The sequence below is a fragment of the Dermacentor andersoni genome, chromosome 7, assembly GCF_023375885.2.
Source record: "Dermacentor andersoni chromosome 7, qqDerAnde1_hic_scaffold, whole genome shotgun sequence".
NCBI classification, from domain to species: Eukaryota; Metazoa; Arthropoda; class Arachnida; order Ixodida; family Ixodidae; genus Dermacentor; species Dermacentor andersoni.
In genome coordinates this window covers 149,942,611-149,970,099 of record NC_092820.1, presented here as the reverse complement: position 1 = coordinate 149,970,099, position 27,489 = coordinate 149,942,611, and the positions used below count along the sequence as shown (strand labels likewise).

Sequence of the window (27,489 nt, the reverse complement as noted above, 5' to 3'; positions counted from 1 at the left end):
AGTTTGTGGTTGGACAAAAGGCGCCCAGAGACAACTCGGAAATCTCTATTGGGCCCTCTTTCGAGATGCAAACTCCCACAAGAGCCGAGCAGCAAGCCAGGGAGCATCTCTATCCATTAGAAAAGAAAGAAAGAAAAAAACAGTGGGTTTCCGGCGGCATCATCCGCATCATGCGATGCGTGTATGCTCTACCGCTAGGTCACCGCTGCAGGAGTTGGCTTCACGACATTGCTTGAAGTTGGCCTTTTCATCGCCAATAAAGTAAAGGAAAAGTAAGCATCAAAAACACAACTTCTGTGGCATGTGAGAGTTGTGACGAAGCCGACTTTCGCGTAGAATCCCCCACACACACACATGCATGCACGCACACGACGTTATTCGGCGCGTTAGTCAAGGTGATAAAGTAACGATACCGACAAACATCTCACGGTCTGTATAGGTGGAGTGTAGCCATAGTGAACTGACATTCATACGCTTTGTCAAGGAAAGGCTGGACGAAGAAAAGTGGGTCACCCTGCATGAAACACTGAGCTCTTTTACGAGCCGCTTCGTCAAATTTTCATTCTTAGACGAAACTAGCGCATAAAAAAAAATTGGAACACTGACAGCCGTGCGCTTTAGGTGATGGTGAAAGCATGTGAAAGTAAGAAAGCCACTTACTGCCGCCATAGAGTTTGCTACAGTAATTTTTGTAGGAAACCCTATGACTGCCGCAACATCTGGTGCTGCCACCTGGCAGCGCCAAAGAAAATGAAATTAAAAGAAGGGGAAGCACGGAGGGAAAGGGACGAAGGCGTCGCCAGCGCCGCTTCGAGCGTGTGTTGTGTTTTGGTCCTGCGTGCTCGCCGTGCTCGCCTCTTGCGTGCGTCGCCTCGTTCATCTTCCAGAGACTTTCGGGCGTGATTTCGCCTTTCCTCCACCGATAAGACATGTTTTTCGTCACGCCGCGTCGCTTGTCGCCGTGATCAGCCCATCTAACTGCGCTGTTAAACCACCGGCCGTGTTATATTTCCAACGAGCGGCGCGATCTGCGACCCCGGTCGGAAACATGGCTTCGGAAGAGTGGTGCATCTACGTCTCGCTGGTGCCGGAGAATTCGTGCAAGTTCGAGCGACACAAGCTCTCGAGTCTCAAGCTCGACGACAAGGTGTCGGCGCTGCACACCAAAGTGGCCGAGATGTTCGGCAAGGACATTGGCGATCTCGGTGAGTATGTTCGTGCCTTCCCAAGTCCGCCGACCTTTCGAAGCCGCTGCTTGCCTCCGTCGTGCCTAGGCAACGCGAGTCGATCATTTTTTTTCTTCTCTTTCTCTTCTCTCCAACACCTATTTGTGCTCCCGATCGTCCTTTTTGTATTTTTGCGCTCCGGTGTCGTAATGGTCCGCCTATAAATTGCGCAGAGAGGTCTCTGCAGAGGCGCTTACGACATTTTGCTCGCTCTGATAGATGCTAGCGTAGCGTTGTGACGACCGCTAGAGCGCAAAGAATGCGGAGGTGTGCGGCTCTGTTTTGTTCCAGTCACCTTGAACTTGAAAGACAAAAACTCTCTCCGACGATGACATTTAGCTTCTGTCGCTGCATTTGCGTCTCACGACTTGATGCCGCGCCGAAACTGCTTTTTGCGAAGTTGTTTTTCGTTCACGAGCAGATTTGTGCTGAACGTTTTAGTTCAGCCCAAAACTGCTCGTCACTGCGTCACTGAAAAAACGTGAAAGTGACCTAGAATGTTCCGAGCCGCGATTAAGGCGGTGCTTCCGATTAAGTTCTTGTTTAATGCCAGCGGGCACGGAAGCACTTGACTTGGAATCTTGAGGACATGATAACGAAGTACGGAGCACGATAAATCGAGGAACGGTGCTAGCACAACTTTTACGTTTCAGATGCTGGGAAATCTCCGACAGGCGTCGAATTTTAGTGGGTCGGTCTGTGCTGCCTTGCGTGAATGCAGTATAGTGTGACATACGTTCTGTGAGGTTCATTCATACAGCTCAGTTTATAACGTGTCTTTAACCACTTAGTAATTTCCTACAACTGTTATCCATTTGCGTACAATTTTCTTGCCTTCTGATTGAGGGCAAGAAAGCAATAGTTTAGAGAAAACGTGTATTTTATGTTAATCTTGATTTATTAAACAGTGGTCTAGCCTTAACATGGTGACAAGGACACCTTAACCAAGCCTCTACGGACAGTCAAAAGAATGACGCAAACGTCTAGCTATGCCATTAGGAATGTTAACGTATGAGCTCCGAAAATGCATTCGCCACTGATTTGAGGACTGCCGACTAAAGGCCCGCGACGCAGACCGGAACGCATAAGTGTCGCCTTAAATGCTTCAAAGAGATTCATTCTGTTATTGAACATGCCAATGCCATGCTGTGCCTTAGCTAGTTTCAACGCCACACACTGCGCTGTCTTACAGGGTGCCTATTCTCTGTCTGCCCCATAGTTGCGCTTTTGCTGCGACAGGTGGTGCAGCCCTCACCGGCAAACCTCACTGTCAGGAGCGTATGTACACTGTGTTGTCGTGATTGACTGTGCTTATCCATTACATAAACCCGTGATGTGTGCCTACAACTCAAAGACTGTTTTACTGATTTGTGAAATGGAATATCTGAATACGTCAGGTATGAAAGTATTCTCTTGTCCCCTTTGTAAGTAAGCTAGCTTTAAAGCAGCTATCTTCTGCCTTTTGTGTTTGTGGCATAGCACAACATGTACAGAAGGTTGATGACTGCAGGCACTCGTGTTTGTCAATGTCAATCATGAAAGGAGTGAATGCACTATATACAACGACATACTCACACCAAGCAAATAAGTACACACAACAATCTACCTTCCCACGTGTTTTGTGAAAACATTCTGAGCCCATTATTCAAACTTGTTGCACAGTTCCAATCAGAACAGTTTCAAGATGCATGGGACGCATTTTATATATCATCACTTTCATCGATGCTTTTGCTGTTGACGGACTTTCTTGGTGTGCACAAATGTGTTCATAGTGCCTTAAAGTGGTAAGTGCAAGAAACAAAGTTAAATTTGTGGCTGTAGGCATCAAAACAATCTCTGTGTTCATGTGTTTTCCATGATGTAGAGCTGCCTCTTAAAACCCCTTTGTTGCTTTTTTTTTTTTGTATTGGGCATTACTTTCAGAGTTAGTTTTCCTGGGCAAAATACTGAAGCAGGATGACACGCTGGAAGCCAGTGGGATCAAGAGTGGCATGACGGTGTTTGCCTACCCTCATCATGAGCTTGGTATGGTTTCCTTCTTTCCAAGTGGGGGTGGGGGGACAGCTTGAACAAATGTCCTTGCCCTATTGTATGCATAATGTCTTCGTATTTCTATATTTTTTTTTGCTTTGCTGTGTTGTGCTGCTCTGTGTAGGCTGTATGCAAAGCAGCTGCTTTTGTTCTTGTTGGCTAATAAGCAATATGTGTGACTCGGTGACCCCCTGGAGCTACCAGATGCAGAGTAGAGTCGCACTGGATCTGCATAACTTTATGAGAAGAGGTGCTGGTGGCAATGTAGGTTAGAGAACAGGTACAGGTGGATAAATAAGTGATTTAGGGAACCTTTGCAGATATCACATGTACAATCAACTGCAAAAGTTTGTGGATCTTTGGATCTGAGGAAACGTTGAAATTTCTAAGCAGTTTGGGACCATAGCTAGTAAAGTCGTATAACACTACGCTTTTGGCATATGGGAGCTCAAGTTTGGAATCTGAACACCAGGCTGCATTCAGAGACTGTAGAGGTATTCAGCTTTCTTTCAGATCTTGCAGTCCTTTAAACTTTTTCGGTCGGCTGTAGAGCTGCACAGGAGATACATAATTTTAAGAGATACAGGTGGCAATGTAGGTTAGAAAAGAGATGTAGGTGGACAATTTAGGTAGGGAGGCAAGAAATGAAGTTGGGAAAGCCCTTTAATGCCTAAAACAAATAACTGGGCACCTGTTGCAATGGCATTCTAATGCTAAGCACAAGATCACAGGTTTGATTCCTGGCCACTGGGGCCACATTCGGTGTGGATCGAGTTTTGGAATGCTTGTGTGCTTATATTTAGGTGTAAGTTAAGGGGACACTAAGTAGAAGCACTAAATCAATTCAGACTCTTAAAGTACTCTTTCAAAACTCTATTTTCACTAATTTCACAGTAAGAGGTCGATCATTTGATGAGGTCATGGAGGTCAATGTTTCATTTTTTGTTATTTTGCTCCGGAACCACAGTTGAACCCTACTCCTTAAAATGTTTCATGTACAAACAATTTGTTTGCATTTTCTCACCATGTATTGTGCACAGCAAGCACTAAACGTTCTCAATAGTACTTGCAGTGTGTGGCTGTGCTATAGTATTCAACTTGTCACAGCTGTTGTGATGACCTAAATGCATGCTGGTGTTTGTGGCCCACTTGCCTTAGAAGTATGTGGAGCATATTTTAGGAGCGTTGGTCCATCTTGAAGTTACTACAGAAATTCGTGAAAATATGTGCTTCCTGTTAAGGGTTAGTAAACACATAAACATTAAAGACACCCTGAAGCACTTGTTGAACATAGTAAGAAAAACATTGCCGATCTGTCGTAGATGCTGCTGTGAACATGTGAACCAAATATCACTGCACTGCATGCAGCAGGTGTTGTACAGTCTTGTGCCAAAAACAGCAAGAAAATTGCTGCTCTCATTTCCGCAATGTCGTCGTGTGGCATCATCGTGAGCAGCTGAACCCAGCAACACTATTGGCTTATTTCATGATTGCGAGAGCATTCTCATTAATACAGCATTGTTAATTTTAGTTAAATAAATGAAACATGTACATGTCTGCAATCTCTAAAAGACTCTTATCGCTGTGTAGCTTCCAGCGCACTAACTGAGCCGAAGAGAAAGCCGAGCATTGGTCAGCTTATAGTTGAAAGATACGAAAATATTTTGCGGCATGAGATTCATGAGACGATGTCCCTTAATAGTGAGGCCATTCTGTAATTAGTTAGAAAAGCATTTCAGGGCCCCTTTAGGGGGTTAAGGGTCTTGGTCAATGTTCCCTTAACTGGGAACACAGCATGCTTTCAGGAAAGTGACTTGTGTCAACTTTCACAAGGAAATCTTTTGTGATGTCCCGTTCGTATTGGTACACAAGTGATCTTTCTCCTGTCTCTCTTGTGAATCGCAGAGAAGCCAACCTGCACGCTAGACATGCAGGACATCCCCATGATAGCATTTGGCACTGCCTTGGTCAATCCAGCTTTTCGAACAGTGGTGAGTTTTTACTGCCCTGCTTCTGTGATTCTTCGAAATTTCCACTTTAGAAATTGATGGCACAGCTGAGGATGAATGGGAAGCAGGTTCAGCACTTCTGTCATAGGAGCGTCTGCTAAACTCTCGATTTGCCACTGATAGTAGTGTCATGGGATATATCCTCGGTTCAACTATAAAGTGTCTCCAACTGTTCTATTACTTGTCATTTTTGTTATGGCACCTTGTTGCCCTTTATATTTGCTGTGGAAAAGCACTGCAGGGTTGTCATCAGTTTACGTTTCCATCCTCAGCTGCAAAGCCTCAAGGATCCAAGCGTTCTGGAAAACGTGATGGCTGCGAATCCCGCCCTGGCTGATGATCCAGTGGCCGTCGGTAAGGAGGTTTTTGTCTTTCATGTCGACAATGCAAGACAGCAGGCAGACAGGTTAAGGGAGTACTGACACGAGGATTATGTCTTAAGCTTTATTTTTTGCTTTTTATGTAGCTGTTGACTTGAAAATTACGGTATCGAGTGCGCCACAAGTAATTGGCTAGAGCACCATTTATGCAACCCATTCAATATGTGCGCCAGGTGCGGCATTGTTTTGGACATGAAAAGGGAGGCTAGTCACGTCGCCAAAACCGGAGGTGGCCGTCACGTGGTATTGCAAACTCCAGAGTGTGCTAGTCAGCCTGGTGCAGTGGTTGAAGGCCAGTGACCGCTAAAAGCTGCCAAATTGGCACTTCCAATTGCGCGCTTCTCTTAGAAATGCAGGGAAACCAGCGCCCCTCCTAGTCCTTATGAGTGCTGATTGGACTATGGTTTCAGCAGCCCAGTCCTAGTGCGTGTTTACATGTCAGTGGTGTCTCGTACCACAAAACCACTGCATCGAGTTTTGGCGATGTGAATATCATGTTACAGACTTGAGTGAGGGCCACACACATGTAAGGGCCACACCCAAAATTTGGAGAAAAAACAAATTCTAACTGAGTAGAAATTGCGCTCAGTGCGCTGATGCCATGTACAGCGTACTTTTACACAGCGCTACTACTAAATAGTGAGAGCGCTACTTGGCAAGAGCTGGCGAATGTGCTGGCGAACCGAGCGTAAGCCGCAGTGGCTTCGATAGCAAAAACAAGTAGCCAAGCATGCAGCATGCATGAATAAATTTGTGATGAATAGGATCGCGTTCGCTTTTGTGGCGGTGGGCGACCACAGAGAATTACACTGGATTTCATATTCAGAGTTGGAAAAAAAATTAGACCAAATGCGCCAATCCCGTGCAAGGCCACACTTCAGCAAAATCTCACAAAAATAGGGCCAGTCCTTACGCAAGTCTGTACAGTAGTTTCTTTTTTTCACAACCAATGCCTTGCTGCTCTGTGCAGGCATTTGAAACTGGTCGCATTAAAGGGTAACACAATTTTCTGTCAGTACTCCTTGAAATGCTGGTTTCAATACTCGTTCTTCTTTTTTTTTTCATGTGTGTACACGTGCATTGGGAATGCTAGTGGCCACTACTTGAACACTAGGTTCTGGCAAAGGAAAACTCGTACAGGCTTTTCTGAAGGAAAGCTTCGCAGTTGAAGAAAAATTTGTCCAAGTCTGGGTGTCGAACCCATAACCTTTATAGGCAGTCACTCTGCAGTCTGAGCAATTTAGAAGGCTAGCAGATCATGGCGCGAGGCCAAGTTAACAGCTCGAAACCTAAGGACGCCGAACATGAAGTGCCATAGGCAGACCGCGAAGGTGTCGGCACACATGGTAATGTTATTTTTGCAGTTTGAAAATGCAGTTGACAGCCGATAGGATTACCATCCAGACATCCATCTTGAAGAAAGCCCAAATATGTAAGTGGAATAAAATTGCAGGAGAAAGCACCATATGGGCGTACAGTTTTGCATAGGCAATGTATTAAAAAAGTTTAGTACATAGCAGATTAGAATTTTGATGAAAAATAGTAAAGAAGATTGAGTCATTGTCATTGAAAACAGTGCCGGGTGAGAAGCAGATAAACTGCTTTTTGTGTTTCCCGTGATAACTTCTAGATTTCTTTGAATGTTTTTAAGTGAACAGGACAGCAGATAAAATTATATTAGTATGTAAAATAAAAGAAGCATATACCATGCGAAGTCATGAAGTGTAAAGCATGTGTGACCAACATCATGGGAGGAAAAAGCTCAAATTTGTTTGTATAATGTTTAGGTAGCCTTCATGCTCGATCGGTGATGCATCAGTAATTGTTCAGTGTGCATTGCGAATAGCTGGGAACTTAGTTCAAAGCTGAACTTGATGTTTGTCTGAACAGATCTCATTTTTGCTTTCGTGACTAATAACTCGTGCTTTGATAAATGTCATCGAGGCACTATGGTCTTAAGACTGTGCATCAATGTTGGTACCCCACGCTTCCCTCACTTGAGCTTCTTTTCTTTCGCCAACTGCAGGCATCCTTCAAGATCCAGAGCTTATGACGCTGTTGGCGAACCCAAACTTCCTCCGAAAGTAAGTTTCTAAATGTGACACCATCTCCTTGCATATGTTTGTCCATTTTCTTGAATCAGTCTGGGTATCTACCCTCATTTCATCCCACTTCTCATAATTTACCACATTTAGGACTCCTCTATCCATTGTGGAAGCGCCGTGAAAAATGTCTCAAGGTGGAATAAAAGAAAGACGCTATGTACTCAAATATAAGCCCCACTATTGTGAACCTTGTCCTCATTTTTGAAGTTCTATTACATTAACATAAACGGCCGTCTCTGATGGCCTATACGTTTGTGCACTGTATTTTCGTTTTAAACTTAATGCATTGGGTGGAGTTCACTGTGCACGGAATGGCAGAAAGTCTCTCTGTTCTTGTGGAGTCTGAAATGCTGTTGCATTAACACAAGCAGCCATCACTGAGGTTTCGCATAATTCTTACGTGCTGTGTTTTCATGCTACACATAATGACGAACTTTTTGTGCACAGAATGGCAGAAAGTCACCCTGCCCTGGTGGAGGCTGCGGTGCAAATTGCCGTGTCGTTTCATGAGGAAGGTGCCGCAGCTGGGCGTTCCACGTCGCCGCCGCCCGAGGTGTCCTACTCCCTCGAGGCCCTCAGCGATGACGAAGACCTGGAAGGGCAGCTTGAACTGGTGCGGTGGACATTAAAAACAATGTTTTACATTTGCAATCAGTTCAATCAATAAGTCACTTTATGTCGCTTTTGTTACAAAAGAAACTGAGGTCAGCAAAAAAAAAAAAGTCTCACAGACTACTTGAACCTTACCAACCATAAGACAATGTCAGCAGTACCTTAATGATACCATACTGTCCATTCAGAACTAAACAAATGATGGAAATTGCAGATTAGTAAGGACAACATGAAATAGCTTCCATAACACTGGTGTAATTAGCATAAACAATAACAATGATTAGGATCAATATCAGATTGTATAGTATAGTTATAATGGTATAGTCGTAATATATTGTAAGTGTAAATGAGATGAAAAACGCGCCAAGCAGGGCTTTCATGGGTTGTGCTTTTTGTTCCAAATATCAGTTCCCATCCTCGAGATGTGGGATAGCTGACACTTGCAGCAGCCCTGCAGATCCTTGAGTGCTATATCCAACATCTTACTACATTGATCGATTTGTGTTTGTACAACAAACCAAGTAGCGATGTTGGATTGTGGTGTGCTTACCATGCAGTGATCTTGCATCACGCATTTCTACTGCTCTCGCATCGTCTAGACTGATTTGCGAAATCTCCCAAAACTAAATCGAACTTTGTGTCACACTGGAACATCTGAGAAACTCTGCTATCACTGCAAGAGTAAGGCCCATTCGCATCCCCAATTGTCGTCTGTTACTTTTTTCTTTTTTCCGGTTTTTCTGTGGTTTAAAAGGCCCCTTGCCAGATTTAGGCATTGGAAACAGACAAGTGTGGTGCATAGATCATGCGCCAGTAATCATGTCTGCAAATTATCAAACCACTACGTGGCGTGAAAACAGCTGATAAAGTTTACTGATATAATTTTTCAAATCGATTCCTTATCGGAGACGATGGGAGAAATCAACTGCTCCATTACCGTGCCGCCCAGAGGTGAGTGTTGCTGCCGGTGGAGATGCGCTCTCCGTTTTCCTCAAGTAGCGTGCGCAGGCGGTGTTTCCTCTCAGAATTTTCGCATACCAGAGCCGAAGGACCACGTCGCGTTCATGAGTCGAGCCCCGTCTCTCTTTTTTTCTCTTCCTTTTCTCCTGCACAACACATTTACGTTGCACCTTCCGCATTGAATGATTAACCAAACTCGCATGTCATGGTAAGTGATGTAGCTAGCAGCTGATCTTATGTCACACCATTTGTGCGTATGTGACCTTGACTCTCTGGCTGACAGCAGAGCTTCATCGAGAGGGAGGGCACACAGTGTTTGGTTTGAAATTTCAGCTGTTCGTGCGGGCGTGCAAGGCTGTAATACTTTGCAAACACGATCGTCAAGGTGCGATGTATACGCTGCACTTGTCTGTTTCAAATGGCCAAACCTGGCGACAGGCCCTTTAAAGAACCTCAAAGGATCTCTGGGAAGATATAATGTAGCGATTATTTTCACTGGAAGCCTTTGTATTTTTACCATTCACTACTCACGACCGCCAGTCACGTAGATTACTTAGGCTTAGTACATTTCGTACCATTGGTGAAGTTGCAAAAAGGAAAAGAATTGTAGTAGGATCGTTACATTGTACTGGCCCTGTGCTGTCATATTTTATCACTGCTTTCAAGCACAATTTCTCACGGGCAAGGTTTACAAAGCACTGAGATGCCGATTAATTCTGTCCATTGAAAGTTCAGTTTCACCACATTTCTTGCATATCAGATTCGTGAAAAGTGTGCAACTCAAGTATAGATTAAGAATTTTCAATTCTTGAGTGAACGCTCTCATGCCCCCACAATGTGGCCTTCATGCGAGAACTGTTTTACAGGATTGTCAAATATGAGAGCATCCACTATTTCTTGTCTAGCATACTCGCAAAGCACATAGCAGCTTGAAAATCATGCCTGATGTAAAACATTGCGAAAAACAATGAAAAAAGTGAATTCGCTACACGACATCCAACACCCAAGAACACGCACTCGACTGTCTGCTTCGAACTCGCTTTACTGAAACAGTTCAGGTGATACTCAAACTTGCAGCACGGTCCAGTCAGGTGTCATATAATTATTTTGCTTTTTAATTATTTTGATAGTGCTTTTGTTGTTCTATCTTGGCATGTACAGTTGTGGTTGGAGCACCTGAAGAGGGTAACTTGCGGCTGGCTGGTGTGTTCTTTTCACTTCTACAGCCAGCAGGAGCCGGAAGTGGCTTGTTCTCGCCCAACCGGATCACGCCTGCACAGCTGGCTGCAGCACTAGCCGCTGCCGCAGCCAATCCGGGGAGCTCTGGATCGTCCTCCCCGCCAGCAGCCTCGGGTAGCCCCCTGATTCCTCCCTCACCTCGGCTGCATGCGCCACCTTCGACGCCGAGGAACCCGATAACGTCGGAGATGCTCAACAGCGCGGTGCAGACGGCTTTGGGGTCCCTGGCTCCTCCACCAAACGCGGCTGCAGTTGCACCACCCGTGAGTCGCTCCTAAGAACGATTCGAGTTGACCGGCTCCTTTGGTCAGTCTTGTCTACTGGAAGGATTTGGAAACTGGGGCCTGCATCCTGTAATAACTACTGATGTTTTGAGTGGGTTAGTGAGCAAGCTGGTGAGCAGGATAGAGAGCAGGTTGAGTTTGGTGCCTGCATTTCATGACGGCATGTTTAGCTCACAAATAAACAGACACAAGCGCTCATGTCTGTGCTTCTGTCTGTCTCTCGAAATGTTTTTGTCTCCTGTAGTTTGTGTGCAAAACTTGACGTCATGGAATAGCAATACAGTCTAACACACTTGTAACAATATTGGTTTGAACAGTATATTGGTTATAATAATCGGAAGCTGCTGCACCGTCAACTTTTGTATGTTTTCTGTGGTGGAATAACCCGCTTACTACAATGCCCCCATGCTGCATTATCGGTTATAACGATGAAGTTTGGCTGCTGGTTAATCATGCTGAAAAGTAATTAAATGTAAAATCCTAGAAAAGAAAAGAGAAATTCGAGCCGCTGTATGATCGCCTGCTGCCTGAACAACTGCGACGTGCCGATTTCCCAGCCTTCACATCACCAGCCTCCCATGCGCCTCTCTCCTATCACCCTTCCACCCCTCTGAACACGATAGGGCTGCGCCCATAGCTCTATGCTGCGCCACCCTCCGGAACACGAATGGACTACACCAACTGCGCTGTGCTGCTCGAGCTGCTCCTAGATTGTTCACTGGTCCCTCGTTCTCTGCAGTTCTGCCAACGGATTAAGTCGCTCATGCTTATGCCGATGGATTAAGTCGTTCCTGGCCATGTGGTTTCTCAGCTTCGTTTGACTTGCTGCCGAAACAGAAGATGGCTGATCCACCCGCTGATCATCGGCAATGCTCGACGTAGCTGGTGAAAAAAAGGGCAGTGCTATATATTTCGAAACAAAGTGCTTCTAACCGATGAGGCTGTTGTCGCCAACCTACTTGCAACGGATAGTGACGGCGACAACGGAAACAATGGCACATTAAGGCAGGTTGCCTCAACGTTGTCCTCGCAGGAGGCCTTGCAGGTGATTCAGTCCCTCCAGGGCTTCATTTTCGCGCGAGACCTTTTGCTAGAGCCCATGGAGCATCTGAATACCTTGGAGAAGGATGTTGGCTAGCAAGGCCAGCAGACATAGGGTTTTCTCGTGCAAGGAAGTGAGAAGAACGTGGGTGGCGAGATGCTTGTGGCGGCCTTGCCCCAGCATTTCTTCTGGATTTCTCAAGCCAACAGGCTGCCGTGGCACCTTCTCGCATTTTTATATGGCCCCTTTTAGGGGCACCAAAGTGATGCCTCGGCGGAGCTCGCATGTCGCTTGCTGCCCGTGACCCCTCTCTGCAGTTGTTATGGCAGTGCCATTCTTGACCGCCGACAGCCGCGGCTTCTTACATGCGATCGGAGCAGGCAGGAGCCAGAGTTAAACAGCTAAATGAGTCAAGACAATCAGTAGCTGAATGGAGGAAGGTGGCGGGGAGGGACACTGGCCTTCCTGCCATTATAGTTTTCTCACAACGGCTCTGCTGTGCCCCATTTTATTTCATTTTTTTCCATGCAACCCAGTTACAGCAATTATCAGTTATAACGACAGAATTTTCATGGCACTTGTATATTATTGTAAGTGGGTTCGACTGTATTCTAATAGTGAAATTCCCAAATCAAACTGAGTATCAGATACTTTTTTTTTAGACAAACTGAAATATAATATTTTCGTAGAGTTGGTATGGTAAAAAAAGAAAGAAGAGGCTTACCCCCTGTTATCGGAAATGCACCTTAACTTCAAGCCCATGCTTGACTTGGTCACGAGGACGCCTGGCGTGAATACCCGTTGACTTTCCTTGGGCGTGCTCACATCAGGCAGTACCTTGATGGAGCCAAGCATAGGCTTCAAGTTAAAGTGCATTTCTGAATATGGAGATCATATTGACATCATTTGATACATAAATGAATGCTATTTGCAACTGGGTGTCTTTTGGCGTGGACACCCAGTTACAGCCAGATTTTATTATTATAAGCAATAATGGGGCATGGGAACATTGTAGAGTAAGTGGTTTATTTTACCATAGAACACACAAAAGTTCATGGTACTGCGGCTGCTCAGTGTTATAGCCAATGTACAGTTGAATTCTGTTAACACATCCCTGATGGGACCGAGAAAATTGATAAACTTATCCGGTGGGCCGAATTAAACAAGATGGAGAAAAAAAAATGCCCAAACACACTGCTAATTTAGCAGTGTTTGTCCATTTCTCACATGCCCTTGAATGAAATGTGCACCTGCTTGCTATGTGTCCAAAGTAGGAAACTAACATTGAAATTACATCAAAGCCCTAGACAAAGTAGAAATCGAATGTGCTATCTGTCTGTCTGTCTGTCTGTCTGTCTGGCTGTATATCTTCCTATCTATCTACCTATCTGTCTATCTATCTGGCTATATATCTAATTCAATCAATCAAATGATTCAGCAATTAGTTGAACCCCTACCAGTCCCGTACCTAACATTGAAAGGTTGGAATTTGATGTATATGATGCCGTGTCTTTTATCTGTCCAGTCACCATCACCTGCGGGCGCTCCTGCAGCTGAAGTGGCAGACCCTGCCGTCACATATCAGGTTTGTAGGTGTTTTCTGTATACGAGGAGGGCGCTGAAGGCATTAATGTAAGACCCTGCATCTGTAGAGTTTCTCACAAGAGGTACTAAAGGGAAACCTGGTGCTAACGTCTATGGGAGCTGCAAGTATGGCAATTCAGCAGTGCATGGGAGAGACAGAAAGAGATAGCATACACTTTTTTAAAGCTTGCCCTTAACTTGCAAGCAGCGGCAGACTCCGCAAAGTCTGACAAGCAATGTATTGCTTTCGGTTCGCTATGAATTTTCCAGCGGTTGCCTATTTGACCTGCCTGCACAACCCATGTGAATGAACTTGCTCCAATCAGATATCCCTCTTGCATATTTTCACCATCGGGAGACTTCCAACGTAATGTTCGAAGATTAACGAGCAAACATCTTCACCACCAAATTAATTTTTTGTCAAGTTGAACACAAAGGTCGTAAACTTTACGAAAAAATTCGGGAGAGCTGTACAATAGACAAATAACATTTTAGTTGTGAGTTAATGAGCGAAGGTAAAACTAAAACTTGCTATTCGGCCCGTGATCTATTGATCTGGAGGCCAGTCCAGCACGGTGTGAGGTTGTTTTTTGGCATTTGCATACCCCAGTAGTACCCGTGGGCATACTGCAAAAGATTTATTTCACTTTAATTAAAGACTGCAAAGTTCATCTTGACCAAGTGCAGGTACGTCCAGGGCGGGGGGCACACTGGACAACTGGAATGGAAGATGAGCCTTGCTCACCAAACCAGTTCACATTGTGCATTTGAACATCGGCACTCTAGTATATCTGCTTCAGTGCCTTCGATTCCTTTCGTTATCATCTGTTCATATAATCACCATCGAACCTGACACATGTGCTCAGGGAAAGCTTTTTCTGGGTAGGCATCCTTCATTGACATTTCGGGTGAATCTAAGAGATGAATTGCACATTTAATGCAATTTTCTAACACGGGCATAATGCACCATAATTTTGTGGGAATAAAAAAAAAATGTAGATTTTGTGCACTTTTTACAGAACTACTTGGCAGTCGGAGCGTTAAGTTTGTCATGTGTAAATCAGCATCTTGTGGTACCAAAGTCAGCATAGTGCTGATTTCCAAGTCTTTAATTTCAAACGATTGCATGAAACATTTCATTGAAAATGGGCAAGACATACAGTAGAAGGTCCCATGTTTCAAAAACCATAGTTTTATGCGTCGCATCTGTCACGCCCTCATTCCAGAGCCAGCTCCAGCAGCTGCGGGACATGGGCATTGCCAATGACGCGACTTGCCTGCAGGCCCTGGTTGCCACTGGAGGCGACGTGCAAGCCGCCTTGGAGCTGCTTTTTTCGGACTTTGGCGATAGTGATCCGGCCAACATGCCCACGTAACTTTTCCTGTAATCGGCCGGCAGGTGCCGAAACTCTCCTTGTCGTGCTGTCAACTTATGAATGTTGCCCAGATAAAAAAAAACAAAAAAGACAGCAGTATGACAGCAACACGTGTTGACGTTTAGTTGCCGTTTAAAAAAAAAAAGACAATGTATGGACGGTGTTGTATTTGCAATGATGCACAGATCTCGGAGATGGTCACAGTAAATGCAAAGCCTTTACTGCCTCCTTGTTCACTGCTTCTGCCTCGTTACCCCTGGTAACTCCGTCACATGTGCCCTCTGGAATATCCTGTATGTCGTGAGCTTGATGTAACTGAATGCATGATGCAAAAATTTTCTGTTCAGTACAAAAGCATTTACGTTGAGGACACGTTGGGGACAAGTTTGATGTCCCAGGGGCAGTTTGTAGCCGAGGCTGTTACGAAAAACGTATTGGCAAGGGAAGAACACAGTTGAAAGAAACATACTCTCGCCAGCAGAGACTGAAAAACATGTACATTGACATTGGCTGCCCCGTACAGATCTCCTCGTTCACAAAAGATATGAATTGTAGTTTTAATTACCTGTACAAATAATGACATTACTTGTATTAATAATTATTGCATAGAGGTACCACATTCAAGTTATTGGTTATGCAGTGTTATGTAATGATTCTTAGAGCGGCAGTATGATAAATTCTTGCTTCTTATGACGAGAAACAGTGTCCTTTGGTTTGGCCACACTGTTGGCGTTCTAATGTACTCGTGTGACATCTAGTTCCAGTAATGTAGCTTGCCTGGCAATCTTGAAAATGGGTACTGAAGAGCTTTGGCCTGCTTTCAGAGATGTGGCAGACGTGAATGCCATAATATTAGAATATCGTTGACAGTCTAAAATGCCTGTTTCTTGATTTTTTTTTTCTTTTTAACTTCCCAGTTTTTTCGTTTTTTAGTGTTTTGTACCATACTAGCCTTTGGATTTTGACTATGCTCGGTGCATATGTGGTTGTGTTGCGAGCATCCCCGTCCAGACGAGTTTCCGTCGAACCCTCGACCTCATTTTTCACAGCGGCTCACTTGAGCGTAAGGAATCGTCACTGTTTGTCGTATCGTGTGAAGCGCCTGTCAGTGGATGTTGCGTGCAAAAAATATAAAGATGGGGGGAATAGAAAACAAAGCTGGATAATAAAAGGAGGGCTGGCTGCCGTGGCTACATATGTCTTTGACTTGACATTTCATTCTGTGTTGGCGAGTGTGCGTTAATTTTTACAAAGGCAGCTGGGGTAACCTAGCACTTCTTTGATTGGCAAAGGGACATTCAACATTTTGGTGCACTCGAAAAAGAAAAAAATATTGGGATTGACAATGTTTGCAAATGTACTTTAGCGTCTTTTTTGTTATTTTTTTGTTCGTTTTTATTTTGTGTGTGCCACACACTTATTATTGCAGGGAAGTGTGCAAAAGATTCCTTATGTAGTGTGCAAAGAGGGGAAAAAAATGAAAATGCATACCCAGTCATTCTTACTTAGAGAAACCAAAGGTAAATGTTAACTGTAAATAAAGGGACAACATTTTTGAGATAAATCTTTCAGTGCGTTTACCATGCTGAGTGATAGATTAGATGGCGACAAAATGTCAGCTGGAAATAGGACACTTCCTGCGGGATTTAGGTAGAGTCCTGAATATAGGATCCTGCCTGAGAAAGTGTTCTGGTGCGATATAGGGATCCTGGGCTGAGCTGGCAATCTCTGAGGCCATGCTTTTTGAGCTACTGTTGCCCTCAGCAAGTTTGGAGGGTAGCATAGAGAGGGCGCCACGCTCTAACAACCGTCACTGGCACAGCAGCCTTTGTTGCCATCGTCGTTACGTTTTTCTTTTCTTTTTCTTTTTTTTTTTTTTAAGTTGCAGCGACACCAACATGTGAATAGTGTTTTTGACGGTAGCAAGTTGTGAAATTGGGGTGCACCAAAATGCGCCTGGGGAGCGAATAAATATTTAATTTTGCGGGAGGGACGACCACACTTACGGTGTGTTGGCTTTGGAAGAAACCTTGCTGTGCCTCCATTTCATCTAATAACGCAACACTGACGTGGTATTTCAGACACTCATATCAGTACCCTGCGAGCACAAATTCATTCTGCATGTGGAACTTCGTCATAACTGGTTTCCATATTTCAGTGTTCGTGATGCTGGTTTTGCTGTACCAAGACTGAGAGTTTGTCTCTCTTTCTTTATCTGCTGTTGCATCTGTGTTTGGGATTTAGTTTGTGTGATTTTTTTTCAGAAGCTTTTAATGTTTTTCCAAAGGTGTTTCGTGATGTCCAACGGCGTAAAAGAGCAGAGAAGATGCTTGCTTCACCGATCGAAAAGTCACGTTCGACCTAGTCTCCTTTGCTATAGCTGTGCTTGTTAGTCATGTCACACACTGGCCATTTCGAAGAAGTACCTCGAGCGTTTGATGTCCTGGTCATTCATTTTCTTTGTTCAGCTTCTTTTTTTTCTTCTTTTCGTTCAAATTCCTGTGATTCTTTTTTTTTCCCCCTCTGAATCGCAGTTTTGCTGGCTGCTATGTCTGCCTGCGGAGACCAGCAGGAAGCCGAAGCTCGCATGCGATCTTTCGTTGTTGTAGCAGCTAAATTCCACGCAGTGTGCACAGATTGGCTGAGCTGCTTGTGTCAGTTCGATCCAGATGCAAAGCATGGGTGGATTGACAATGCTTGTAATGACAAAAATCTAGGCATCCTTAATTTGCATAAACTACTCTAAATATATTGAAATATACCTAAGCTCACTGCACATATGATTAAATATGTTCAGTGCATTGCAACGGTTCACTCCAAATTAGTATTTTTGGACATAGTTTTGAAGAGAGGCCTCTGCAATAATTTTTTTACCATTTTAGGTCTCCCCGACACATAACATCAACCACTCTTTCCTGTTAATATGACTGTGACCGATGATACAGTCATGTTAGCTTTTACACTAATTTGGTGTTTCTTCTAAGAGTGGATCATACTGTTTGTTAAATGTTACTGTGTGTTGTTTATGAGTCGTAGTGCTGTTCAGTGGCGACCTGTGTTACAGGGTTGTAGCCTTTGCATAACCACTATGTTTTCTGGCACTTGTTGGAAATCAATAGTGGTATTACACACAGACGCCATAGTTATTGGCAGTGATTCTAATGTGCATGAATTGGCCATTGTTAATGATTGACCGTAAAAGCTAGCTCAGAAAATAATACGTGAGTGATTAACAAGACTTGGCTGCAGCACGTATGCAAAATATCTCAGCAATGCGAGCCGTTTGTTTTCAGGCAGGGCTGAAGATGTTGAGGAATACGCTTTGGAGCATTCCTACTGGCAGCCGTGTGATGTTCACGTAGTGGGAGAAGTTGGTATGTACAGGCAGTGTCAAATATTTATGGAACATGGATTTTGAGAAACCGCTGGATGTTTTCACAGCCCGGGCAGCACAACCTGGAATGTACTCAGGCTTGTATATGTGAACAGCATGCTGTCCTGCCATCTTACTGGATGTGGTCCTAAACTGCTCCGAAATCCCCACGTTTTCTCAAATCTCACAGTCCGTAAACTTTTGACACTCAGCTGTAGAGGGCGATGCACGAGAAAACAAGCCCAAGTTAAACAAGCATAAGGGATGAGGCGGCATGAACGCTGACCTTCCTCCTCCATTGTTCTTGAATGGTTTGTACTTTTGTCGCTCACTCAAACACGCGAGACCTAATTTCTGCATCAAAGGATGTCTAGGTAGGGCTGTTTTCACTGATAATTGGTCCACTTTTACAGTTAGTTTTTTTTTCCTCACTTTTACAGTTTCTGCAATTTCTTTTGCCCCTGCCCTATCTGTGCACACTGGGAAGGATCTGTCACTGCGAAAATGAATGGAGGGGTTGAGGTGGCACCGAGGCTCCTGCAGTTCCCAAAGTTGTAACTTTCCCTATGCATGTAGGTGGCTTAACTGTCTTCACTAATTTAAAGATCTCTTCCTTAAAGTTATAAAACATTGCTCACATAAGCAGCTGGTATTGGGCTTATATAATGAAATGTGCAATGCTTTTTCGGAAGTAAAGTGTGATCACTCTGGCAGGGAACTTTATTTTTGGCGCGGTGTTATGCAGTAAAACCTCGATATAAGGAAGTAGGTAAAATCGGCAATTTGCTTTGTGATATCGAAATTTCGTTGTATTGAAATTCGACCTTTTATGCAAATAAGTACAGTCGTCATTCAATTTTTCTTAGATGGAAAGGGGCCGCAGAATTTTCCCGATTATCGGGCAATCGAAAAAAGCAAATTTGAATGAGAAAACAATTCATTTTGATGGATTTGGGAGTCGGTGACGAACTATACGGTCTATCTACGGTCTATCTTCACATCGGCGGTGCGTATTAAGCGAAGCCAGCCACGTTTTCGCTTGCATCGCACCCCCGCGGCTGATCGCATTGCCCTCGCTGGGAGGACGCTATCATGAAAAGTGCTGACGTAGGGTAGCGAATGCTTAATCTGCCTCTCGCTCCAGTGAGTCAAGAAAACTCGAGATTACGCAACCTTGAATACTAAAGGCGTAGGAAGACGGCTTACATGATGCCACGCCGTCTCGGCACGCCCACTCTGCACGCACGCGGCATATTACCTCTGAAGCAGGATGCGCAGCTGAGCGTGCGCTCGGCTGCGTTTACAGCCATGCGCAGCCACGGCCAAGACGCCCGCCAACTTAAAGGGACACTAAAGCGAAACAATAAATCAGTTTAGACTAATGAAGCATTGTTTGAGACCCCTGCAGGCAGCCATTTAAAAAAAATTTTTTGATTATTAGGTGAGAAAACGAAGGTCCAAGTATCGGTATTTGAACTTTGCGGCGAAACTCCAGGACCAGTACGTCAGCATGACGTCGGGGATACCAAAGTATGTTTTCACATTTGGGCCGCGTTGGCTGAATAAAGGTTCCCGAAACTTGCCATGTTTAATATTTGGTTCCTTTAGAATACAATGTAGTCAATCTGTACCGCTATATATAATTAGTAGGCCCTAGACGATGCCATCAAAATCCAAGACGTCACAGCCCCCAGGTGTGGGAGCTTAAGTAGGCGTCGCCACCCGTATTTCGTTCTTGCGCTTTTTCTGGCTTACCAAACATCTTATCGTTCTAAGAGTGGTGTTTTTGGTGTTGTAGAACAGTAATTTACTGATGCAGAAGAAATAATTTTTCACTTTAGTGTCCCTTTAAGCACCCCCCCCCCCCCCCCCATAATGCCACTCGCGTGCGCTTGGTCGCGTTACTGTGAGCTCGCTCCCCTACCCCTCTTTCCCTTTGCTTGCGCGAGAAGGCGGCACTCGAAGCCACCATCTTTTTTTCTCACCCTCACACACTTTCACTCGCGCCTAAAGCACAAAGTGCGCGTGGCGCCATAGGATCTTACTGCATTTGGGCTTTATATGAAACATGATGCGGATTCACTTCGGCAGTCGCTCTTGTCACGCCGCACATGGTTTGAGAGGTGCGTCTGCAAGCAGTCGCATGTAATTCAATCATTTCACCATATGCGTCCGTGGAATTTTCCACTTATTGGTTCGGCATTCCTTGCATTCCTTTGCAGAGGAAGTGAAATTTCGTTATATTGAAACACACTATGTTATATTGAGGTTCTAAATACATGGTGTTCTATGCACAAGAGTTTCTGAAAAGGTAAATACTTTGTTATATTGAGAATTTCTTTATATTGTTCGTTATATCGAGGCTCAACTGTACTTTTTTTGTTGACTTGAGTGCCAGGCGCTGAATTGTCAGAGCTTGGCATTTGGTATCTTGCCTTAGTGATAAGGCTACAAACTGCGAGATTTGTCAAGAAATGTAGATAATCTATATGAATTTCGAAGTCACTAAAAACGCAAAAATAAGTGCCCGACTTGCATGCAACTTGGCATAGCACTATGACTTGTAGGACTGTAGCTTTCTGTTCTGAGAAAGCTGAAGGGAATCCTGCTGTGACCTTTTCCTCGCGGTTCATTTTCATCTCAGGATATGTGTAGCTTTATAATAAAATTATCCTTAGCTATCACAAGAGAAGTGGTTCATTTTTAGCCTTCCAGATAGTCATGGCTGTGTGACCAAAGTCTTGCCCGGCAACATTTCAGTAGTCAGGATAGCGTGAAGTCATGGTGGTGACTAAGGCATTGTTACAAGTTTGTGACGTTCTGTAGCAGTTAGCTTGCATTGACTTGCTTGCAGTCATCATATGAATGGCCTTTAGGCTATCAAAATGCCCTATGAAAGTTCACATATATTTGCAGCACAGATGCGGGGCCTTTCTTTTTTCTTTTTGAAGTCAAAACAGTTTCATACGCACATAACCTTGAAGGGGTGTGAATCTTGTGGTGGGTGTTTTGGAAGTTGTATGGATGCATAACAATTTTCTGTCAATGTCGTTCTTGCTGTTTATGTATAATGGCGTAAGTTTAAAGGCAATATGATATCTGCTAGATAATTTTGTGGAGTGTCAAGGGTTTGATTGTAAATAAAAATTTTGTGTGTTTACATAGCGATTGCAACGTATTGCAACACACAAATTTTGTTCGCCATTCTCAAAAACGTGTACTGTGTGTATTGAAATGCGCAAACTGTGGTATCTCTTAAACAATCCACACATTACCTCGACCTTTTCTGTATACTATACAACAATCCCACGAAAACTAGGAAATTGAATTTCGACTCAACATTTCTATAACTCTTGATGGAGATTCCATAAACACTTTGCCATGTGTTAACCAGGAAAACATTAAGGTAATGAAGAATTCGTTAGCATTTATTGTTTGTTACTAGTTGAAGAGATGACGTGTTGCCAAAAAGGCAACAGGCTGGACTCGCATACAATGGAAGGCATTTAAAGGAGGTTTATTGTACCAGAATATATTTAGGCTGTGACATAGGACACTGTTTGGCAGAATAACAATACTAAATTGTGAATAACAGCATAAAAAAAGTGTTGGGCACAAAGAAAAAATCTGGACAAGCATCGTCAAAAGGAAATGTAGCAAATTTTATATATGTGTGCAGGATGACGTAACATTATTTACTAGCTTTGATTTGTCAGCAACTGGCATTTATGCTTAGTTGTACTTGTAGGAATTTGAAATCATCTTTTATTTTTTTCGCTTACGCATCATTACCTTGGTGCCTGTTGAATAGTGGCAGTCAAACGAAATGTGTTTCCAACATATTTTCGACGTACTGTCATTTGGCATCTGCACATGTCCGTTTGATGCCTCACTGTGACCACACTCTAAGCCTGATCAGTATGGGTTTTGTAAGGTTACTGACTGATGCACACACTTCAGACTATATGCATATCAGCTGTGATAACAATGTGGCTATAATCTGGCATTAGAAGTGGACACGCCGATGCTTCGTGATGTCAAGCTCAACATATGAAGGATCTACTTTCTGCACGGTTGCTGCTTCACATATTACTGTGCCCATTTCACTTCATGGCACTGAGTCACGCTGTATCGGGTTAAACAACTCAGAAACGTTAATTTAAGAATGCGCATGTGCTTCTATCTTGTGGACATATCTTTTTTTAGAATGCCAGTTTTTCCTGAAGAGCAGCAAAAGAAGCTTTGTCTTGAACGTTCCATTTAAAGGTGGCACTGCTCTTTGAACTGCAGCCATTTGCTGCTTGCGTAGAAATTACTCGTACGATTGTGTGTGTAATGGCAGCCTCTGCCATGTTCTAGGAAATGGCAAAGCTTGGGAAGGGTAGCAGGTGGTTGCATGCACAAGCTACTTGCCTACATCAAGTGTATCTCTAGGGAGATAAAAAAATGGCAAAGGCTAGCATGGACAGCATTCTGGCCAATTTCATTAAGCCGAATTGGGCACTGTGTATCTTTTACAGATCACTGACATTTCATGCCATGCACATTAATAAAGAGTCAGTAACCAGTAGACAGTAGAAAGTTATTTCAATGTTGGCACACTCTATTGCATCTGCAAGGTTAAATTTTGCTGTTATATCTGTTATAAACCATTGAAGCATATCTTGTGGTATGCTGCTGGTTTTGCATTTTCATCCCACAGTACTGCCATTTGCAAGTCGTAATTATTAGCATCTTGTCCCTGCCACTGGCTGTATATCACAGGTTTCTTATTACCAAGATGGAGATGTAGGCGCAGGTGTATACTGAAAAATGCATCCAAGAGCATCACTGGTGGTGACAATGTGAGACAAGCCATAACACGCTACAATGTACTTACGTCACACAGTTTTCTTCTTAGAAGAAAAATCATGAAAATGGCCATCGCATCATTATGTCGCTGCTCACAGTGTAGTGGACAAGTTAAACACGAGTGGTTATTGCAACATAAATTTCTTGCACTTTGGTTGAATGCACCACCACAAGGACGTTGCCTCAAGGTTGCCTCCTGACGTCAGTATTCCGTCATTCATCTACACTAGTAAATCTCCACTATGATGTGACACTGTTAGCCTTCACAGGCAGCATTGCAAGTTGCAGGTAGAATTAGCGTGAAACACTACACCGTGTCGTAGCGGTAATACTAAAATGCTTTTGTGTCGCGACCTGCAAGCATTTTTAGAAACGCTCGATAAGCTCGTGGCTAATTTGCGCTTTCTTGCTTAATGTTTAATTTGAGCTGCACAAAATGTGCGCCACTACAACGTTCCTCTCTCACTGGCAAATGTGAGTGATGGTAAGGCTATATTTGCAATTTTTTAGAATTTCATCACCTACATTTGTTGAAAGTCATCTAGACCAAAATGAAGCAACAATCTATTCCTATTGCTTTCCTTTTTGCATTTTGTCATTGGTCTCAAGTGACACCCTTCTCATACTAATGCCAACATCAGTCAGTGCATTGAGGGATAAAAGTGAAATATAACCAATGTAAAAAACAAAAGTTGGAAGTCTGCATTTTACTTGCTGCACTGAAACTATTGTGGCTTTATACAGTGATTAATGGCTTGATACCTGTGTATTGAATATTCGGTATTTACAGCCATGAACTTTTATCAACGCTTTTTAATATGTACCTCAGAGATGGGATTATATGCGGACTTTGCACAAAAAGGAAATAGTGGCACGGTATGTTGTGTGGAGTAAATAGTCGCAAGACTATCGGCCCAAGTAGTAATTGAGTTGAACTTAGAAGTTGCTGTGAAAGTAAGGCTTAGTGCTCCACGTTTTCAGTGCTACAGTTCAAGATTTGGCACAGTAGTTTGGATTCAATTTGAACGGTTTTGCAACAAGTGACGTTGCACAGATTCTTTCAATCAGTCACCCCGCGCAGCAAGTGGCTTCTAAAGGCAGCTACTTTCGTGATGTTAGAGTTGTTTCACTTTTGTTCAAGCTATTGTACTTTTCCATATTCGTGGTATAGCTTATAAACATATCATTTTAGGAGCATAAGGAATACATCTTTTCTGCAAGCAAATGGAAATCCTTTAGCATGATTAATGCACCAGTGTAGGAAAATTTCTCCTTTGCGTGAGCTAATTAATGGCCTTGTTCTTTGGACAAGGCCAATTTTAGCACTAACCAGCCAGCAAAACATAAAGCAATGAACTTTCATAGTGGAGTTTCATTTATAGCTAAATATGAAGTTTGGTAGCCGCTTATGTGCACAAGTCGGTAGTCCATGTGTTTCAACTCTTACAGGAATCGCTACATGTTAAAACTACTGCTACATGTTTATCTGTGTGCAGAGCAAAGCCACTGAAACATCTAGAAAGAAGTAAGATGTTTGCAGCCAGCTAGACGTAAGGAATTGCAGTTAACAGCACATTTATGTAATATTTATAATCCTTGTGTCGCACGATCAAGGTTAATGCCATTAAGAGTCTGGGACCCTAAGTTTCTTGATGTCATTACATAAAGTGTGATACCTATGTGAATATTTTCCATGACAAACATCTTGACACTAGCTGTAGTAAATTCAACAAGTTTGCCAGTCACAATATTATTAACAAATTATTTATCAGGCGAAAGTTCAAGAAATACTACTAAAAATTGAACAGGCACGTTTTGTGTAGAGCTGTATTTCAGATTACTTCAGAAATATGTTTTTAATGTACAGCCATAGCTGCTAATGCTGAGAGTGACAGTGTATATTTGGTAATTTATTGATCTGTGAGAATACAACATGCTACAAAGGGCATTACATTTTAATGACATCATGCATGTCCCTGTGGCATTGCATGAATGCCTTTAAACTTAGCAGTTAATGTCATCTATTGTGGCATGTTGGCATGTATATTAAGTAATATAAATGATTTAAGATGATCACAGGTCTCATTTAAACTTTGAAAAAAAAAATGGCTCCATATTCATTGTCTGGTAATATTTGTGCTGTTTGATTGTGTTTCTGTACAGGAGTGCCAGAACCTTAAGAACATCTATAGCTACTTAATATTTGTGCTGACGTAGTTCTTCTGCAAAATTGAATGTGACATTTCGAAAGTGTATGGTGTTTGAACTTGTACAAAATTTTTCGCATGCTCAAGAGACCTTACTGTGGGCGCTGTGTTTCTGAAGAAAGAACTGAATTTTTGTCGCGCCTGCGGCATAAACACCGAAGGTGGTCACTTATGTGTCACACAGTGTGGTCACTTGCCGGGTGTTTTGTTGACTTGTCTCATTGTCCACACAGTTAAACGTTGTTGAGCTGTGAGTATAATTTGGGGGTGGTGAAGTATTTTTATGCATTTCGCTGTGTTGAGCCATCTGTTCCCGTAGTGTAATGTTGAACCTGAAAAAAAGAAAAGCTGTGTACAAATTTTTAACTAGCACTCTTGTCATCGTATGTTAACTTCCTTGAGATTGATCTTTCTGTGACTGCAAAAGGATTCCACAGAAATATGTTTTTTGAACATGCAAGGCAATGGGAATGACATTCTCGGTGATTCTCATTCACTGAGGATGATGCTCTCTTTCGCAAGCAGTGGTGTCCGACATGTAGAGACGGGGGCACGGTTTTCTCAGAGAAACCTCATTTTCAACAGAGGTGTGTGATGTACAAGACAAAGTGGCTCAAGGAAGTAAAGTCCAAGACTGTACTGCTGAATCGTGCTTTGCATTGCTTGGGATCAGTCTGGAGAAGTTGAATAATTTGGTGAAAGCTGTTTGGCTCTGTTATATGTGTTGTTTGTCGACACACACGCATTTCCTGTGGCGTTTAGTGCCTGCAAGACCGCAGTGTTACTTGAGTTCCGCTTTACTTTGATGTATAAAGTGCAATATACAAATAAGTGTTGTGATGAAAATGAACACCTTTCTGGCATGTAACCATTGCTTGCTTGGACTTCCATGTTTAGAATAAAGTGATATTTGGTGGCAGCTTTTGTATGATGCTAGGTTTGGCAATGGTAAGGTTCCAGAATATTTGTTTTTTTCTTTTTCTCATAATAAACCGCAGCTTTGCCTGTGGCAAGGCCCAAAGAAATTTCAGCTTTACCACTGAAAACACTGCATTGTGCCCTGTGTTAGGAGACACATCTCTCTGCTTCCCTCCCACCATGGTAGTTTTCTAGGCTGTGCTAGCTGTGGGGTGTAACAGGTTGTTTGCATGCTTTAGCTCTGTCTCAGTGAAAAGCACCATGGTAGTTAATGCAGGAATGTTGCATAGTGCGGCTCATCCATGACTTTTATTTTGGCGAGATGTCTAGTAGAATTGATAAATGTTAACTTGTGACCAAATAAAAGAAGCTTTCATTTGCATAAGGCTGTTTGCAGATACGAATGTTAGACTGCAAGCCATTTCTGCTGCTATTGTGAGAAAAGTAAAGATGCTGTCGTCGCTCGAGACATGCTCAACAGTGCAGTTAGCACCAATAAGTTCCCAGAATGTTGCAGTTTACGTACTTGTATATGCAACAACTCTGCTGATAGCTATTCCCTGCCACTAGGAACTCTATGCTGCCTATTGCATCAAAATTCTGCAATGCATAGTCTGCCACGATTCGCTTCCTTTTTTATCTTTAATTCTCTCTGGACTTGGCATGTGTTGAGCGTTGGAAGATTGTACCCGAATGACGTGGGAAGGAAGTGCACAGCACCATATTTTTGGATCCATGTTACTGTAGTCGTGTGAAGGCGCACTAAAAGCTGGAATAAACATGAAGGAAAGGAAGCAGCTGTTGTCTTTTGTCTGTGAACCCTTGCAGCAACATGTTTGTTTATGAACGGCATGAAGAAAACTAAAAGCTCTTTGCGTGATATAGGTACTAAAAGGACTTGCAATACAATCCAGGTACATGCCTCGATGAAGTCCATTTGCTGCGGCGTCATATGGTGGCACCAACTAGTATGCCCTTGGCAGATTATTTTTGTTGCTTCTGTGATTTAGGTGAACACTTTTAGGACTTTCCTGCATTTCTTTTTTTTTTTGCTTGATCAGACATGACGTGCAAGAGGGCTTCAGACAAGATAAAATGAACCTATTCAAACACTAAATATAACGCTATCACAAATAAAATGTTGCATGATTACACACTCGGAGGCACATATGACACCCAACAGGCTTCAGACAAAAAAACTTCACAGACTATACTCTGATTCTACATATATCGCACAACACTATATGTAGGACTCTCTCACTGCTTGCACACGCATCTCAGAAATAATGCAT

The 27,489-nt window shown here is 43.2% G+C and overlaps 1 protein-coding gene across 1 annotated transcript; it reads left to right on the top strand.

Annotated features, from left to right (window-relative positions):
• Positions 1 to 796: 796 nt before the first annotated feature.
• On the top strand, positions 797 to 26,991 carry LOC126533604 (ubiquitin-like protein 7). The gene is made up of 9 exons (XM_050180768.2): positions 797 to 1,205; positions 3,150 to 3,251; positions 5,163 to 5,248; positions 5,539 to 5,620; positions 7,673 to 7,730; positions 8,199 to 8,364; positions 10,550 to 10,825; positions 13,414 to 13,473; positions 14,699 to 26,991. Exons 1-9 carry the CDS (start codon positions 1,049 to 1,051, stop codon positions 14,846 to 14,848), a joined length of 1,137 nt encoding a protein of 378 aa, XP_050036725.1. The 5' UTR covers positions 797 to 1,048; the 3' UTR covers positions 14,849 to 26,991.
• The last annotated feature ends 498 nt before the right edge of the window (positions 26,992 to 27,489 follow it).

What these genes read in the sequence shown, in the direction of transcription:
- LOC126533604 (XM_050180768.2), top strand. Translation starts at nt 1,049, where the DNA reads ATGGCTTCGGAAGAGTGGTGCATCTACGTCTCGCTGGTGCCGGAGAAT. An exon ending in TGATGATCCAGTGGCCGTCG is followed by an intron (nt 5,621 to 7,672) that starts GTAAGGAGGTTT and finishes CGCCAACTGCAG; the next exon opens with GCATCCTTCAAGATCCAGAG. An exon ending in ACCCTGCCGTCACATATCAG is followed by an intron (nt 13,474 to 14,698) that starts GTTTGTAGGTGT and finishes CCCTCATTCCAG; the next exon opens with AGCCAGCTCCAGCAGCTGCG.